The following is a 14,468-nucleotide window of genomic DNA, read 5'->3' on the forward strand; positions in this document are numbered from 1 at the left end:
ACGCGCCGCCCCGCCCGCACCGGGGCTGAGCGCCAGGGACAGCGGCGGTGTGCGGGGCCCCGGCGGCTCGGGAGGGAGCGGGCGGCGGCGGTGCCGCTCCGGGGCCCCGCGGGCGGAGCGGGCAGGTAAGCGGCTGCGGGTATCCGCGGGGCGGGCCGCGGCACCTCCTCGTCCCCAGGGTGGCCCCCGGTATGTCTGGCGGCAGGACTGCGGGAGGAAGCGGTGCTGGCGCGTCGGCGAGCCGAGCGGAGCATCCCGGTGACTCGTGGTCGCCCGTGCCTGCTGCCTCCCTGCAACAAAGCCCTCCACCTGCATCCGTCCGTAGCGCGCTAGCTTTAAAGCCAGCGTTTTATTGTGTTGTAGTCTATCGCGCTGTGCTTCATTTCTATTTATTTGTAAAGAAAGTGTACTTTCCCCAGCACTGCGTGTTCTTCCATGTTGTCTCAGGTCTCCTGGAGCAGGAGAGCTCAGCTGCAGCATACATACATGCATCCCCAACATAGCCATTTTGTGCTGTGGTGTTTTCTTGTTCAAAAATGCATAGTGAGCTCAACTGGCACAGAGGGCAGTCGGCATCTGTCCCACGATGAGGTGGCAGACCATCTTGGTGCTTTGCAGGTGACTTTAACTAACGCTGATGTGCCCAGGAGTGTGTGAGTGATGTGTGTGTGTGATGTGTGTCCTTCCATGCATCTCCTCTGTCTTTTTCAATAGATATTTAAAAGTGTATCCTTCAGTTGCATCCTGACACTTTTCCCTTAGGAGAGGTGGAGAGAGAGAATAGAAGCATGCACTGATGAAGTGGGAGATCCGCTGTATCTCTTCTGTTTTTCTTATTTGTTAAGCTGTCTCATTTATTTTTGCCATACTTTAAATCAAAGCAAATTGTGAGATAACGCCTTTATTCAGTAGTTTGGTTTCAAAGGAAGGTGAATTCCCTTCTTTTAAGTGTGTAGAAAGAGAGGCATGAAGAAGTTGCGGCCTGTCCATGCTCACCCAGCAAAGGATGAGAAGCCAGAAGCAGATCTCTGCATGGTGACTTAGCCTGGTGAGGCACCAAAGCTGCCTTCCGGATGGGTTAAAATGTGCAGAATACTTTGATGTTCTAAACGTGTTACTTACTGGAGGCAAGGCATGGTGGATGACATTGCAGGATTTTTTCCCCCCTCTTTCAATCATCTTCCACAGTGTGGAGGTTCCACAGAATCCCCATTAATTGTTTCTGGATGCCCTACATATTTAAAGCAGGCTGTAGCAGAGAGATCTTTAATTAATCCCAGGGAGAAGCATTCACTGGTACTAGTGAACTAGATCTTTCAGCCATGGGCTGGCAGGGAAAATCTGGCTGGGTACTGTTTGTAGTATTTGCTTGTTAGATTTCCTGGAGAGCCCAGTCAGAGGGTTTTTCTTCCACATTGAGATAAGTAACTCGTTTCCCATGAGGTTCTGGAATTTCTCAATAGCCATGGAAATGCCATAAAGGAGAGGCTTAACACATTACGTAAGGTTCCGTGAGTGATGGGCAGGAGGATAAAGGGGAAAGGAATAAAGGGGCAAGAAAAGGAGGCAGCCATTCCTCAGCACTTAGCCCCTTCTGGTAGAAGATCGATTCACAAACAGCTGAGCTGAGATAACCAATTTTCACAGATATTTTCTGTAAGTCAGTGGTTCTCACAGTGTTGTGTGGGTTGGCTTTAAAACAAGGATATCTTTGTGTGTGTTGGTTGTATGTCTGTGTTTTAAATTCAGAACGATTTAAGCTGAAAAGAAGAAAATCTTATTAGCTGAAATCAATTTTAATCTTCTCTTACACTTGTACTTTCTTATTCACAAAGGAATGTTCATTTCCTTTTGCTGGTTCCATTAAAGTGTTATGGTTTGTCGCTATGCAGCCATAGCAGTAAAGTCAGTAAGCAGAAAGCTATTCCTCTATGTTATTCTATAAATTTAGTGTTTGGATTCTTAATTTTTGTGTATTAGGAAATAGTGTCTGATTAGACAGGTGTTTGTTCTTTTTTTTTCTGACCTTAAGTATGTCAGGTTGTATCTGAGAGAAAGTAAATCTGCATGTAAAACCTCAAAGCATTTTTTTTTTTAATGCTAAAACCTACTTATTCTTTTTCCTTGATGTATCTATCACTTAAACATTAACTGTTTGAAATTAAAATGACATTCTTAGGAAAAAGAATTCATCAGTAGTTGTTTTTTCCACTTGTCAGCTCTTCAGAGTTGTGCAATTAGCACATCATTCTTTAGCATCTCCTCTTGTATTTATGGATTGACAGGAAAAACTAGCTCTCCTATTTTTTCAAAACCCATATTGTCTCAGCTTTGAATGAACTAGTTCAATTTGTTGAGATGAATAGGAAACTCTGCATTTTTAGAAAGGGCTGCTTTTGTCCAAAGCCGATTTTGTGCTTTGCCAGCCTATGGCTCAGCTATTCAGCTGATGACATCTGCCAGTCCAGCACTCTGCCACGCTTTAAAAATCCCAGCAGAACATTTTCTGCTTTAATATTCCTTATAGCCTGCAGTCCTTCACGCAGTTTTGTGCAGTCACTCTGTGCCCTCCAACAGCTCATAATCTATGTTGGCAAGGGGGAAGGTCTCAGAGTCGTTAGATACCAATCTGATTGCAGGCTCCAGACAGGACAGAAACCTCAGCAGGATCCAAATCCTGACCAGTAGTACCACAGAGAGGTAAAAGCAGAGGAGATTTAATGAAAAATATCCTAATGCTAGAAATAAAACCTTACACTCAAAAGTGGTTTATGACATAGAGTTTCTGTTAGTTATCCTGCAGAAAAAATGCCAGGCTCCAGCTCTGGCTGCTGCTTCTTTTCCAGGCCCCACTCCCACGGATGCTCCTGGTTTATGTCTTTTGTCTCTTGGGATACCAAATTACATGAAATATAACAACAAGCATTTCTACCCTGCTATGCTTATTACAAGAAATGTCTGGACTGAGCCCAAACTGAATGAAAAATAGTATGAGTTTCTGTTCCCTTACCTCTGTGGATTCTTCTATGGGAATCACACAAAGAGCCTCTTCAGAAGTCCCTGCCGCTCTCACCTCCTTTCTATGGATTCTCTGCTGTGGTGGTTGTTTCTTTTCATCATCTCCTGCTGGCACACAAGAGCCTTTCGTGACTTCTGGCTTCCTGGGCAGTCCCATGTGATGGTCAGGTTCTCTGGCCAATCCATCTTTTCATGAGTTTCCCCACTGGGAAGGGACTTGCTCTCCAGGATATCTTGAGGGTGGCAGTCTAATTAGGAGAGAGTCAGGATTTTTCAGATTACATCCTCTTTCCTCAGTATCCCTAGGAATTTCACTTCACTGATTAAAAAGAAGAGGAGACACCATACTGAAAGTAGAGTTTGTAATCACACAAGATGTAGAGTACCAGTATCAAATAGCTTGAAATTGGTATGTAGCTACATGTTCTAAATAATCACACACACCCCACTGACACCATATGATATAGTAGCATTCATTTGTCTGCAATTGAAAGTGCTGCATTTTTAATATGCTGGCATCATGGATCTGTGTCTGCACTTGTATCCAATTGAGAGTCCCCTGAGCCAACTAATTCCTGCTGCTGGAGATACTGTCTAAGTATCTTAGATTATATTTACTGTGCAATGCATTAAGCAATCCTGAATCATCCCCAGGAGACTTTCCAGTTTTCTCTCTCTGTCTGCCTCTTTAGCATCTCCTGGGATGCAGCTGGGTGTTGCTCAGATAAAACTCTGATCTGAAGCCCCTAAATATCTTGACCAAATAAGAACTCAAAGATGTAGTTTTGTGCAAGTATTTTTCAGATAATCCTTGCTCTGTTGTTACTTTTTTCTTGGCATCTGCTTAGATGCCCAGAGGAAGCACAACACTAATTTGGTGTGTGGAGGAAGCTCATGGTGCATCTTCGAATCCTGCTTAATATAAAGCCTTCCAATTGAAGATGTATCACAAAAACAGATGCTATGACAATCTCAGCCTGGGGCATTGCTATGGAAGTAGGATGTGGGTGTAACTGAGTTGTTTCTACTCATCTTATGGTACCGTATAGCCCAACAAGGTCCAGATAAATAAGACAGGAATTACAACAGGCATCTGCTGTTTCAAGGTGCAGGATGACCCACTTTGGGCAAATGCTTAAGTGAGGGGTAGCTTAGGGGAAGAGAGTGAGCACATTATTTTTTTTATTTAGAGATTTTGGGACATCTTTTAAATTTATTCAAGATACAGATCTAAACCATTGGATTGCTTTGAGGATTTCAGACCATCCTCCATTTCCAAGTCATGGTCCTTTTAAAGTCTTGGTTCCCTTTAAAGGCTCTCATGCATGTGCCATGCATTGAATTTTTCACAAGGTATAATTAACGTAAGGAAACAGATCTCATCCCTGGAAGTACTGGGAAGCTTTGGGTACTTTGTTTTCATTTCTCATTCTTCTAGCTATCTGGACGAAGAATGAGGAGACAAGGGAGATGCAGCACTTGAGGTGTTTGCTCTTAATAAAGGTAGACCAGCAGAGTTTGGGGATTTATAATAAGTGTAGTGAAAACACTAAGTTACGGCTTGAACCAGTGATGGGCACCTGGTGGGAAGGCAGGGGCAACTCAGGTGCATGCAATGCATTGAGTGACTGAAAGGGGTGGAGTCAGGATCCATCCCTTCCCAGGCTTCATTTAAGGGTTGGCAGCATAGGTGAGAGTATCTTGCTGGAGGTCTCTGCCTATCTGGAGGTCTTAAGGCCTTTTGAATGTAAACAGTGTTTTCTCTTATTTCTGCACTCGTAGTTGTATCTGAGTTTATCATTTGCTGTGGCCTGAGTCTTTGCTGCTTGCTTTCTTGTGCTTTCCATAGTGTTGCAGTTAGTATGCAAGAAAAATGATCAGGTAATTTTTTAAATATAAAAATGTATAGCTATGCTCGTATCCTGTTTCCTGGACTTCAGTAATGCTGATCTACGCAGCAGTTATTATTCCCTGACATTTGGAAAAGTTATGAAACAATGGGGGGTGGAGGGGGGAAGGGCATTTTAGAGAATCTCTTTTATGAATTGGATCTTGATTTTTTTTTTTTTTTTTTTTTAAAGTCTTTGAAAATGTCATCCTAAAGCAATTCAGTGGAAAGCTCCTCTTCCCTAATTTTGTTTCAATTTTGGCTGTATCTGTAGAAAGCCATCAGTAACTGTTTGGGTGTTTCACATTAAGGACGGAGGAGGGCAGGGAGAGAGATGGTCCTGAGCTAAGCAGCATGGCAGCACAGTTGGTGAACCATCCATTCAAATCCGAGTGACTCTATTCTTGCTGAACTGCAGCTTCAGAATAGTTGCATCTGTGTTGGGCAGGTTCTTGTTACCAAGTGCTGTGGTCCAGAAGCTGCTCAGCAGCCTTAGTGTGGGACAGCACTAGCGCAAATCCTGCCTGTTGACAGGCAGCCATTTGCCTGTGATAAATCAGGATGCTTGCATGTGTGGACTGTGTCACTTGCCTCCTTTTGCTTTTAGCTTGAGCTTTTAGCACTTCCAGATCCTGAAGGGTTGGCAAGGAGCCCCACTAGCAAATACCCATAAAGGTTTTTCTGGTAGAGGTCATCTAACTGCGTTATGCTGTCTACTCTTACGCTTAGTGGTTTTGGCAGTCCAGCTTGAATTTTGCAGCTTTGATTCAAAGTCCAGCTTTGAAACTTTGATGCGTACTCAGGGGTATGGTCTTCTTTTTTTATTTCCTGTCTCTCTTTCCATAAGAAATAAAAATGCTTTGAAGCTTGTGGATTAAGTAAAGAGAGGTGTGATCTATGAGCTTTGCTGCTTGCTTTCTCCTACCCTGCTGGGAGACCGTAAGCAGGTATTTCTCTTTGTGCCTCTTGCTATTCTATGCAATCACTTAAGTGGCGTTACGATGGGCCACTGCTATAAGGTGTCTTTTTCCTCCACTTCCTTCTTCTGGATGTGGCCACATGGCAAATGTGATCAGAGGATTTGTTTAGTTGAAAATAATGTTTTACTTTCTTCTAAAATGCAAAAGGCTTGTTACCAGAAAGATAAATCACCCTGACGAGTTCATTGCAAGCTGCACAGCTGCAACTACTAGTAGGAAGGAGCTCTTCTCACCTTGCCTTCTCACAGATCATTCATCACTGCCTTGCTATTTGCTAGGTTGAAGTAACTGTGATCTAGTTTGTGTCATTTCACCTTGAAATAGAGATAAGCATTGTCCTCAGTTTCAGCAGGGTATGGTGAGGATGTATATGTGAAAGATCATTTCAAATCGTTTAGGTGAGCCCTATTGTTTGGCTCTTTCCTAGCATAACGTCTGAATTAAATGTGCTTTCTTATATAGGTCTTACCATGCTTTTTATAGGGTTTGAGTATGTATTTCCTGCATTGGAACACTTCGTTTTGTCATAACAGGATTGATTGATGACAGATCTGCCCCAAACAGATACCATCTGTTTTTCATGTGTACGATCTGACAGCAGGCAAACACTTTAAAAATATTAGGAATTGAAACTAGCCTTTTGGTTAATGCGCACTTATGAAACACACATAAAATCAGAAGCAGTGTTGGGGATGGGGAGGGTATGGAATGAAGGGGGCAACCTACAGTTGGAGAGCTCTCTCAAGACAGATGTTTGGTGTAAACTTTCCTTGATCTCTTCTCTGTTCTGGGTAACCATCAATGCTAAGTCACAGGTTGTTTTTTGTTCTTGCAGATTACTCCAATGGGATGTGCATGAAGATACGGTGCCAGTTCTTACATGTGTTATGTGATTATAAAAATAAAGATCAATGTTCCTCATTACTCTTTATTTTTTCCTCTTATGTCTCCTCTGAGCAATCAAAAAGGTCACTCATGCAGTGGCAAGGATTTAAAATCAAGGATTTTGTGGTATAATGCTTTCTTCCTGTCTGCATTCAAACCGGATAATTTCTCTTCTATTAGTAGCAGCTGAAAGCCATTGGAAAAGCTTCTTTTGACCTCAGTGGTGCAAGACCAAGCTTTTAGGCTCCTGTTTTGTATGTCAAAAACTACTACTGTCACGGGAATTGTATGCAGCAGTAGATTTCCTGCATAGTAACAGAAGACTGTGTTTCTAAAAATTCTTCTATAGAGTGTTTTTGCAGAGCCACTTCCCCGGGGTTTTCCATCTGTTTTCACAGAGAGATTAATAACAAATTGTTTGGCTAATAAACCGTCCCTAAAATTTCACCATTTTTTTTTTTTCCTTCTCTCACACAGTTTCTTGGTTCCTGTCTCCCTCTATGCTCCCACATGAGAGATGTCATCACTTGTATCAGCTGCACAGCAGTTGTCGTTCTTCAGCCCCACAGCAAGGCTTTGAGGGCTGGAGATCTCAGTGTGCGTGGCTGAAAGAGTTGGTGGTATGGATGGTTGTGTAGTGCTGAGGGCTTGCCTCATTCTCAGGAGACATAAAGAACAGTGAAAGACTATATTTAATGTCTATTGTGATACACTACAGGAGCCCATTTCTTGTTCGTAACTGTGGAGAAAATATTCCCAGCAAACATGGGACTCAAATGTGAAATTGTTTGATTTAGCAGCAGCTCTGAGAAATGTGGGGTTGGTAGTGGTGCTTTGAGATGCTATCTTGGGGAGGTCAGGATTGGGCAGTAGAGGGTATCCTTGCTGCTGTGTTGTCAGAAACAGCTGAGAAAAGAAATGCATCTACTGTGAAAACAAGCTTAAGATCAGGAAGGATCTTTGTGTTCTTTTAATCTGATAATTCCCTTTATACAAGTCACAGAGCTTCCCTACAATAATACCTCTTCTAGTTGAGTATCAGGACCAAACTGCTGCCAAGATAGCCAGTCCAGATTTGGAAGTTTGCAGTGATGGTTCAATTCTCCAGAGCCCTCAGTGATGTATTTGTTAAAACGCCTACCTAATGTCTGCTTTGTATTTCTCTGTCAGCTTTTTATCTTGTTGCATCCTCCTTTGCTGGTTTAGAGGGATCTTTTTCAGTGTGTTCTTCTTCTGATGTAGGGAACATACACATCTGCTCAGTAATTGGCATTCTGTCTGACTGATGAAGATTAGAACTGGACACAGATTTCCAGAAGCAATTGTATCTGTGCCAAATCAAAAAGTAACATCACATTTCTTCTCCTTGCATGGTCGAAGTTAACATAGTCTTTTAGGCTTTGGCATTATGCTGAGAACTGAAGTTAGCTTACTGTCTGCTGTGAGTTAATGAAGATCACAGCTTGATAAACTTTTTTTTTTTTTTTTTTTTTTTTTTTTTGAAAAGCCTAACCAGGAATCTTTGCCTTTAGCTTTGGATTTCTTAAAATTTTACTGGAAAGTAGTCCCTTATTCAAGGTAGTAGGAGCTGAGCATGGAAACTACAGTCAGGAAATTTGGAGATCTAGTCCCAAATTAACATTCATGTGTTCAGGATTTTAGAAGGTCACTCAAGTAGTGATGCTTTCAGTTTCATGGTGACTCTGGGCCTGCTTTCTTTTTCCAGTTTCTGGAGGGGAATATCACTGTGGTCTCAGACTCATACGGATCAATCAGGTGACTTTGTGATTTCATAGAGACAAAACATGTTACTGCTGATTGTCAGAGAAAAATGTTAGAACCTATTTGTACCTCTTGCACAATTTTACTACAAAGAATTAATTTATTCCATAGAATAAAATGATTCAATTTCTCCCATAAAGGTTATTTTTAAAAAACAGTAAATGAAAACTTGCATTAATTCCCATGGACGTGTGGAAATTGTGGAGTCCTGCTCATGTTAGTTATTTGAGAGTCAGAGCTTGCTATCTTTGAAGTCAATGGCTGGTTTGCTTTGGAGATAAAAGGGGAGAAGTTGGAAGCAAAGTGTTAAATTTTACTGTGAAGTTTCTTGCGTGTGCTGTTTTGTATCGTGGTATGTGAAAAACTGGCTGTCTGAAAACAGATGTAAAGACCACATTCCTCAGGCAGATGAGGTGTAGGACTGTAGTGAGGGGAACTGCTGCTTCATAGTTTCTTTGTGGCTTTGGGACAGGTTATTTCTTTTAGTGAGGCATTATTTCTCTACAGATATTCAGAAGGGGCAAAATTCCCTTACAGGTTTTGCTCCATTCTCTGTTGGGGTTGCAGATGGGGATGTTTTCTGCAAATTCAGGCATATGCTTTTTGCATGGCATGTATGATCTCAGATGGCAATCTAAACAGACTGTTGCCAGTAATGTTACAGAGCTGTGCAAGATGTTCCTGTGCCCAGTGATTCAGAAGCAGTCTAACTTCTAAGATATGCAGAATGACTTTTGATTCCATTTTATATGTTGTCTGATCACTGTGGGAGATTTATTTCCTGCAATGCAAAAAACAATCTGAATTGTTTTTTGTTGAGTTTCCTAAAGCCACGAAGGGCTATACAGTGTTCATTGGTCATGGTCGTTAGCGTTAACGTGATACAATTAAAAGTTTGTGCATCTGTGTGTGTGTGGGGAGTGTGCAAGACGTAAATAGGGTCTTCAGCAGAGGGTGGTCAGGCACGGAACAGGTTCTCCAAGGCAGTGTCCACAGAACCAAGCCACTGGAGTTCGAGAAACATTTGGACAGCACATTCTTTTACATATGTAATTGTTCAGCATGGTTCTTCAGAGTTGTTAAAATGTTATTCCTTGTAGTCAGATTTGTATCTAAATACTTCATGAATATTTGGCACAGCTGTATTTCTAAATGTTAAGAATTCTGAGAGGTATTAATCCTGTGTCTGGTAGGTTCATGGAACAGGACTTGACTGTCTTGATGCATGTTTAATCATCTGAGTTCTAGTTACGTGGCATTCCCGTAGATAAATGTCACTTAGTATTACTGGTAGTTTTGCTTGAGTGAGAAATAATTTATAATTGTTATAAATATTTATGAAACGTTGTTTTTTGTCCCTGAACAGTCAGAAGACTTTGCTGTCATTCTGAATCCCCCTCAGTGAAGTCATCTGAGTAGTAATTTACTTTACATCTACTATATATGCTAAATTTTAAGGTCTGGCAGAACTGCATGATACTAAATTAATAAACGTTGAAATATAATTCATTTTGACATCGTTTGATTACTTTTTGTAATATCCTCACAATGGGCACTAAGTTGAAAGACAAGTAAAATTAGAAAAGCTGGCACCAATACAACTATCACAAAGTAGAATGTGTCTGCTGCTGTTTCTAAGCTAGGCTACTCCTTTAAATCAGTCAACTTGATTTTTGTCTGTGGCTTCAGTATTTCATTCTCATGCATGTGGGCCAAAACCTTTGTCTTCTGTTTGCTTGCAGCATTGCAGAGACATATTAAAAAAATAGAATAAGCTATGCTTTTTTAATCTTATAAATGTTATAAACTCTTTCCCCTTGCAGTACCTTTTTTTATTCCTAATATTTAAAATGGAATCTAAGAATCAAGGTTAGGTGATATAATATGTATCCATGACAGTAATGAAGATCAGATCAGCAGGTGATATTTAAACCAGTTGGAAGTAAACCTTTATACAAAACTTCTGTCAAATTTTTCTGCTTGATGTGAAATAGACCCTTTTTCTGACTTGTCTCTCATTTTAGGCTGGGAATGGAGTGCATAAACTGGATATCAGCTGTAGGACATCTTATCAAAACAAAGCATCTGTAGGATTGTAGTTGAATGAATGAATTCTAAGTGCAGGAACTGCTAGGCTGGCAACAAGTGCTACAAGATGCCAAGTGAGGTGCTTGAGAGCAGTAGTGGGCTGGAAGACACAGTGCCAAAAGAGAGGAAATCTGGAAGTCACAGCCCTTGCCATGGATCTGTGAGGAGGGCAGTGACAACCACGGTCACCTTTGATGGAGAAGCCACTATGGACCGGAGGAAAAAGAAGAAGAAAGAGTCCCGTCCTGAGTCAGTAATAGTGTATAGGTCAGAGAATGAGAATAAAGTGGAAGAGGAGCAAGCAGATGAAGAAGGAGGGGAAAGGAGTTCTGAGGAAGGCTCCAAGTTCCTGGGTCAGTCCGTGACTGATGGTACGTATCCCTGGGAATGTTCACAGTCCATAAATAATGGTGTCACTGGTAGCCAAGACAGTTGGGTTTACGAGAAAAGGTTGGAGCTCTTGCTGCTGTTTTAAGATCAGAAAGGATGAAGGTTAGAAATACTTGCATTTGGAGGAATTGATGCTTTATAAGCCTCTTCTTGGATTCACAAGATTTACCAGGGTTGGTACAAAGGCTGATGGTGGGAGTCACAGGGACAGAAACAGGGTCCTCTTCCTTAGTCTCTGGGTGCCTTGCAGTGTAGACCTTGGGCAGGAATGTATGGCCAGGTGTTGCAAGACAAATCCTGGCTCAAATAAAACTCCTTAAGACCAGTGTGGTACTAAGAAGCAGGTATTCTTTAATATGGTAACAGATGTGGCAGGGAATCTTTCCTCTTAACAGTGCACCCCAACATAACGAAGGCACATCCCTTATTTGCATTTGGGTATAATGTGCCTACACGCTTGGGGAGACATCTGCAGTGGTCTTGAGGTGTCTTTCCCACCTCTCTCATTTGCAGCTTATGCTAGTTAATGCTGGGGCTGATCTCCCTTTTGGCAGACTAGATAGATAAGCTAATTTTCAAGATCCTCCTGAGCTTGTATGGAAGTGACTGTGGGAACAGTCATCTCCAAGATGCCAGGAGTTTGAGTTCATCCATGAAAATGCTATGAAACAAAAATCATTACAGACTGATTTGGGGTACATTCAGCAGTTCTTTGCAGATGCTAGTTGTCTTGCTCTTGGATTTAAATGTATGCAATAGTTAGGGATGATCTAGAGAAGTGCTGAGCACACTCTGTATGTATAATGCTGTGGTCAAATACCCCTCCATGCCTAAAGCAACTGCCTGTTAACTGAAAGGATGGAAACAGATTTAGTGGCTCCACCTGCAATAAGAAGTTTTATTCGTTATCTCAGATTTGCTGTTGCCTTCTGTTTGTGTAGTCTCAGCTTCCTTTACAAGACTGATTAATTTGCAAGGTCATCACAGTATATTTCAGCCACTTTCACTTCTGATGCCTGTCACAGCTACCCTTGTGGGAAAGAATTGTGGGCAGCAGGTTCCACAGCTAATCCTCTCGTGAGTCAGCACTGTGGACTGAGAAGGGTTTAAATGTGGATGCAACCTCCTGGCCCTTCAGCCACACCAGATTCCCCATGATCCTAACCCCAACCTTCATGCTTCTCTGCTGTCTTTCTGTTTTTGTGTGTCACTGCTCAGCTTCCCTTTAAGAACCTCTGATTACTTCCTTCCAAGCCAGTCAGAATTAAGTCCAGGAGGAAGCATATTTTTAGATCTACAGAAGAGTTTATGCCCAGAGCCACTGCAGGGACTGTCCAAAACCAATGACACTTGGAAACTAAGGTGTTTCTTACTGGAACGCATATCCCAACACTTTCCTATTTGGTGCCTTGCTTGATCCTTTAAAATGCAAATGTAATTATATGAGACTTTGTGAATATGAGACTTCATGATTTTCTGAAGTTTGAAAATTAATTTAGATTGATATAGCGCAAATGAGAAATGGAATAATAGCTATTCAAGTATAACTCCATGCGTGCATGTACTTATTCCCAGGTCTTGTTCATATTTAGCTAACTCACTTCAGATGTCCATGTTGTTGAGGAATAAATCTGACTCTAGCGGAGAAAATAGGCTTACTCTTTTTTATTCATTTACTCTGTCTTTTCTCTTCCCCATATGCTCCCACAGCACTTCTCTTTCGTGTGTTGTCCCCCGTGCATATGCTGGAGTCTTCTCCCTTGTGATTTCTGTCATCTAGAATTCCTGTCATTTTCCTTACTGGCTATTCTTTTTCTGTGATAATCTTTGTTATAATGCATTGCTACTTGTGTTCCATCTTTTTGTTTAACTATAACTCCATCTGTGCTGTCTAATTGTGTTCAAGATCTTTGGGGAGTTGCACAAAATAAGCCACGCAGAAAAGAAATCTAATGTGGATGACTTTATCTGTGTTTGCAGGTGTCTGGAACATGCCTTCAGACAGCCGATACGTCACCTTGACTGGAACAATCACCAGAGGAAAGAAGAAGGGCCAGATGGTGGACATCCATGTCACGCTAACAGACAAAGAGCTGCAGGAACTGGCTAAGTCAAAGGAACCTCCTAAAGAAAATGTACCTGAGAAGAAAAAATGTGATGTTGGGTTGGACAGAGGACCCCACATTGTCCTCTGGACCATCATCTGCCTCCCCATCGTTTTTGTAGTATCCTTTGTGGTTTCATTCTACTATGGAACCATTACATGGTACAATGTCTTCTTGGTGTACAATGAAGAGAGGACCTTCTGGCACAAAATCACCTTTTGCCCCTTTTTGATCATCTTCTACCCAATTATAATCATGGTTGTGTCTTTTTCCCTAGGTCTGTACTCAGCTGTGACCCAGGTATCATGGTCCTTTGGGGACTGGTGGCATGCTGTCAGGGACATGGAGAAGGGCTTCTGTGGCTGGCTCTGCAGCAAGTTAGGTTTGGAAGATTGCTCTCCATACAGCATTGTTGAGCTGCTAGATTCTGACAATATCTCAGGTAGTCTCTCTGGCAAGAGCTCTGCACAGGGGGTTGATACTTCAGCAGTCTGAGCTTCCGTTCTGGTTGACTATTTTTGTCATATGCGAGTGGTTTTCATCTTGAAAATGACACTGATTTTTATAAATATATATATATTTAAAAACAAACTTAAATACTGGGCTGGGAGTGCTCTTTAAATGTCACAGAATGCAAGTGTGCTAGCTTTGTGTGGTCTGGGTGGGCAGATGCATGGTTCTCCAGTGATTTGTCATCTATCTTAGCTAATAATAACTCTGGGGAATAGTGAGAAAATTCAGGTCTGTGGGACTTGGGCTGTTCTGGGGTGGCAGATATGGGCTGAGAAGTCCACTTCAGTAAAATTATACATCTCTTTTAGGGAAAACAACATAGCAGGGATTTCCTGACCCAATGAAGTTTCTACCCAGGGGATGAACTTCAGGAGATAGGAACTCATTCTTAAGTGAAGGCTAAATTGCAAAATATGTGATATTCCTGCAGTTTTCCTAGAAAGGGGCCTTTTTCAGCCCTTCCGAAAAATACAATAAACTTCTCAGGTAAGCTGACTTCTGAGACAGCATCAGTTTGAAAAAACAGCACTACAACAGTTGTGCCCAATCTTTCAGTGGGAGAGCACAGCACAATCTCTGACGAAGGCACATTGAGTTCTGTGCTGACCTGCAACCATGTGCAGTAGAGTACTTGCTCAATAATGCATTGTGTAGGGAATGGACAGGCATATCAGCAAGCACCCTCAGGTGACTGTAGGTACAGATATATATGTCCTTAAGACACACCTGACTTTGCTAGGTGCCCTCCTAAAAGAGAATGGGCTACAGGAATATTATGCAAGGGAACAGTTGGTTATGCAGTGAAAACGGGGAAAAAAA

General features: G+C 41.9%; 1 protein-coding gene across 2 annotated transcripts; it reads left to right on the forward strand.

Annotated features, from left to right (window-relative positions):
• The first annotated feature begins 13 nt into the window (after positions 1–13).
• Positions 14–13,733, forward strand: TMEM169 (transmembrane protein 169). Of its 2 annotated transcripts, none has more exons than XM_052676525.1 (3): positions 14–125; positions 10,578–11,012; positions 13,012–13,733. In XM_052676525.1, exons 2-3 carry the CDS (start codon positions 10,709–10,711, stop codon positions 13,629–13,631), a joined length of 924 nt encoding a protein of 307 aa, XP_052532485.1. In that variant the 5' UTR covers positions 14–125; positions 10,578–10,708; the 3' UTR covers positions 13,632–13,733. The 2 variants fall into 2 exon arrangements, with proteins under 2 accessions (XP_052532485.1, XP_052532484.1); XM_052676524.1 differs by lacking the exon at positions 14–125 and adding an exon at positions 4,704–4,899.
• The last annotated feature ends 735 nt before the right edge of the window (positions 13,734–14,468 follow it).

Source organism: Tympanuchus pallidicinctus, unplaced genomic scaffold, assembly GCF_026119805.1.
Source record: "Tympanuchus pallidicinctus isolate F22 unplaced genomic scaffold, pur_lepc_1.0 scaffold15, whole genome shotgun sequence".
Classification (NCBI taxonomy): Eukaryota; Metazoa; Chordata; class Aves; order Galliformes; family Phasianidae; genus Tympanuchus; species Tympanuchus pallidicinctus.

Bases quoted from the DNA above. Each gene is read 5' to 3' on its own strand.
- TMEM169 (XM_052676525.1), top strand. From the start codon at position 10,709: ATGCCAAGTGAGGTGCTTGAGAGCAGTAGTGGGCTGGAAGACACAGTG. The intron at 11,013-13,011 runs GTACGTATCCCT...CTGTGTTTGCAG, and splicing joins GGGTCAGTCCGTGACTGATG to GTGTCTGGAACATGCCTTCA.